Raw genomic sequence first — 4,283 nt, forward strand, 5'->3', positions numbered from 1 at the left:
CATGCAGAAGAAAGTGAATATTGAAAACACAGTCTTAGAATGTGTGTATACTTCCTGGTTATATGACACACGCAATCATTTTCCATTGTGATTCTCATAAAATCTCTTAATTCAGTATTTAACCATGGAAGGAAATAAGGAAATATTGATCTTCAAATTACATACTTGCAATAGGATTATTTATGTTATTATTACATAGATACCTTACCTAAACTTTATAATCAAAGGCCCTAGGCATAATGTAGTAGTTATCACAATATTAATCATCATTTAAAAGCATTAGAGCAAAGCTTTATTTTTTTGTAGTTACATAAGAAAGTAATAGAAAATCATTAGTTTTCAAATCTTTGCCTTATGTTAATAACTTAGTTAGTAGTTTCCTCAGTGCCATGGTGATATCCTTGTTCCTCAGAGTGTATATGATGGGATTCAAAGTTGGGATCAAAATGGTGTAGAAAAGAGACAACAGTTTTCCTGTTCCCTCGGACTGATTCGACTTGGGTTGCAAGTAAGTGATACTAGCTGTTCCATAGAACAAGACCACAACTGTCAGGTGAGAAGAGCAGGTGGAGAAGGCTTTAGTCCTCCCTCCCTCTGGCTGATGACATTTTTAGAATGTTGGAGATGATTTTGCCATAGGAGGCAGAGATCAACAGAAACGGAACCAGAAAAAACACCATGGACGACATGTAGACGGCTATGTTATTCATGGAGGTGTCACCACAAGCAAGCTGGAGGACTGGAGGGATATCACAGAAGAAGTGGTTAATTCTGTTAGATCCACAAAAGGGCAAAGAGAAAATTAGGTATGTCAGTCCAATTGCAGCTTCAATTGCAGTGACCCAGGAGGCAGCCACCAGCTGCATGAAGACCTTGTGGCTCATGACCAGAGGGTAGTGCAGAGGGTTACAAATGGCCACATAGCGGTCATAGGCCATTGCTGTCAGGAGGAGGCACTCTGTGCCTCCAAGCAAGAGGACAAAACACATTTGTGTAGAGCAGGCATACAAGGAAATATTTCCTTTTTGTGTACAAAAGTCCATGAGCATTCTTGGGATGATGACAGTTACATAACAGATTTCCACAAAGGAAAAATTGCTAAGGAAGAAATACATAGGAGTTTGAAGAGAAGAGTCAGTTTTTGTTATCAGTATAATAATGCTATTGCAAGTCAGAATAGTCAAATATAGCAATAAAAATATCCCAAAAAGCATCCACTGGAGATGGGGAGTATCAGAAAACCCCAAAAGAATGAATTCCATCACCATAGTTGTATTTGATTTTTCTGCTTTAATCTGCTCTCCATCTGTAGGCATCGTAAATTGTGTGATTAATTTATTCACATTGTGAAATGCATTGATATTTTATGTTACCTGACTTAGATACATAAAGAAAAATAGCACTTATCTCTTAAATAATTTCCACTACGACCTTGTTTCCCCTGGCCCCATGGGATGACATTTGTAATTTCAGAATTACTTGATATGCAGTTAAAATCAATTCAAGAAAAAAAAAAATCTAATGTATTTAATTAGACTTTATTAACAGACACTAAGAGTACTGAGAAGTGTGAGAAGTGTGCATCCTTATGCAGAGTTACATGGAGAAATATTATTATTTCATCCTTAAGGGTAGGATTATGTTATAGTCATTTTATATAGTTTTTTTTTGGGGGGGGGTGGTATACAGTTTTTCCCCCTTTATCAGTAGTAATATTCTATCTTCTTTCAATTCAAAGCTTTGCTCTTGAAGATTTCCAATGAATCTTATTCATAATGAATTTTAACTCCTCTCTTTTTATTAAGGAGAATAAATTTTCCTAAATCAACTTTTTAAATGAGGAATTAAAGAGCTCTATTATCGTTTTGTACCAATATCTCCAATCACTTATGCTGATATGAAAACATTAACCCAGCTTGATGTTCATTTGATTTCCCCATTAACAATTACTGTAATGTGTCAAATACATTAACTAACCCTTAACTTAATAAACATGAGCAATATGTCACACTATTTCTTCACATTTCTCCTTATCTATGTAAGTTTCTCCTCCTTCGTGTGATGCTCTTGTAATCAAATGAAACTTTATTTCCCTATTTTTTCCTTCACCCCATTTTTAAAAGTACAACTTTAAATAAACCCATCTATGATTTAGTCAGGTTATGTCAATGATCAGAGCACATTAATGGTGATAAAAAACAAGAGAAAATGAAAACAAACTTTCCATATTAATACCTCATCTGTGAAGAAGCCAGCGCTGCTTAACAGTTCTTAATAAATACTTAGTTCTTGATCTCCAGCTTCCCAAAATTAATAATTACATATTTCCTTAACTTCATAAAACAGTGAATACTGCACTCCATTTAACCCCTTCACTTCATGCTTTGGAAATAATATACAGATAGAAAAAGTGTTAAACTCTCTTCTCAAGTTCCATAATTCTACTAGCATTAGTCTTCAAGATTATCTGAGATAAATTACCTTATTTATTATCATTAATGCTTTCTGATATATATTTAATTTAATTTTGGATAGGAAAAAGTTAAAAAAGATATGAGACTTACATTGGAGAATTATTTCATAAAGATCTCAGAATTTCGTGGTTTTCTACTTTATCACTTGAATCTTGGTCATCAAATTTAGAGCTATCCTTAAGTAAAGAAGTCTAATAGCACAATTGTAGCTCACCTTTATAGATTTGCATGAGTAATCTGTGAGATGACACGTGACTTTTAATCAATCCCTCTTTGAGGGCTTCTCTTTCTAACAGTATAAGAAATTCTACATACTTTTGCTCTTAAATAGAAATAGCCATGCTCACACTGGGGAACAACTTCTCCTGTATCAGTTATATTTCTCGTATTCTGCTTCTCTTGCTAATGAGTTTCTCATGAGAATCCAGAGTTAATCAAATTTGTGTACCCATGTCATTTGTTCCTTGTGTGTCATTGTCTCTGGATAATTTTGAATTTTTCATCACTGGTTTCACACTTTGCTTATAATGTATATTTTTGTTACTTTTGTATTTTTTTTATTTATTTTCACTTTGTTGAACATATTTTTATCATAATAGGGTCTTGAAGATTATGTGCATTAACTTTGAAATTGCATACATTTTTTAAAAAAAAATTTTGTATTTAAATATATAAAGTACCTGGAAAACCTTGTATAGATTTTATGGTCAATTTATATTTTAAAAGTATTTTTAAAAAACCCAATGTTTTCTACACTATTGACAATTTTTTGTTTCATGTTTAATTACATTTTCTTGATTCCCCAGTAGTGAAAGATGTATTTCAAATTTTGTTCTTAATTGTAGTATTTTCCAGCCCATGAAATAAAACACAATCCCTTCCTTATTTTCATCAATATGTGTGCTACGTACCTGGATTAGTGAATGTAGAACACTCCCTCTCCTGTTTATTTTTCACTCTTCTCAAACTGTACTTCATCTTCTTTCATTCTTTTTCATTTAACATGAGAGAGTTTATTTCTATCTTGGACTCCTAAGAGTGAGATAAAGATTATATTTCAGCACAATCATGATAGGTACATGTTCTTTAACCTTCTATCACCCAAACTCAGATATTACATCAAACTCAACCCCATTGCTTTATATGATTTATTCCAAAATTTTACATGAAATAATTTTGTTAATTTACTTATGTAATTGCTTAAACTTTCTCCCTATCAGTATGTAAATTACAACAATGAAATTTTTATGTTCCTGATGCACAGTGTAATTCCATAATATAAATTTAAAATCATTTTGAACATTCCACATCAGACAAGGAACCATCTGAATCCTCACAAGTGAACATTCAATGTCATGTGGAAAGGAAAATCAGCCAGTCCTGCAGAAGGCAGTTATGCAGAGAAAATCCTGACATTTAATTTTTTAAAAATTCTATTTATGTATATTCAATACCAGGACACACCCTGACGTTATCAAAAAAGCGTGCAACACAACCTGGTCCAATTCAGTCTCCATCACTTCCTCCCTTTTCCCACTCTCTGCCCTCAACTCCACAAATCACTTTTCAATTCATTTACACTTTACTCTTTTATTTTTTAATTAGTGCCCTGTGGACACACACAATGCCAGGACATACCATGCCATATGTATGCATGCACATATGGAAGTTCAGCCAAATTCATTCCATTGCTTTTCCCTTTCCCTGCCCCTTGTCCTCCTCCTCATTACCTTTGTCTATTCTACTGATCTTTTTTTTAAATTTTTGATAAAGTTCCTTCTTTCATTTTTTTTATTTCTTTCTCTCTCT

General features: G+C 33.2%; 1 protein-coding gene across 1 annotated transcript; it reads right to left on the minus strand.

Annotated features, from left to right (window-relative positions):
* Positions 1-352: 352 nt before the first annotated feature.
* Positions 353-1,316, minus strand: LOC124080481 (olfactory receptor 10AG1-like). Its single transcript, XM_046426398.1, is given in 2 exon segments — positions 353-589; positions 591-1,316. Coding segments are annotated over 2 exon segments (963 nt in total).
* Between the last annotated feature and the right edge of the window lie 2,967 nt (positions 1,317-4,283).

This window comes from Marmota monax, unplaced genomic scaffold, assembly GCF_021218885.2.
Source record: "Marmota monax isolate L192 unplaced genomic scaffold, Marmota_monax_Labrador192_F-V1.1 WCK01_AAM20220418_F8-fsc02105, whole genome shotgun sequence".
Taxonomy (NCBI): Eukaryota; Metazoa; Chordata; class Mammalia; order Rodentia; family Sciuridae; genus Marmota; species Marmota monax.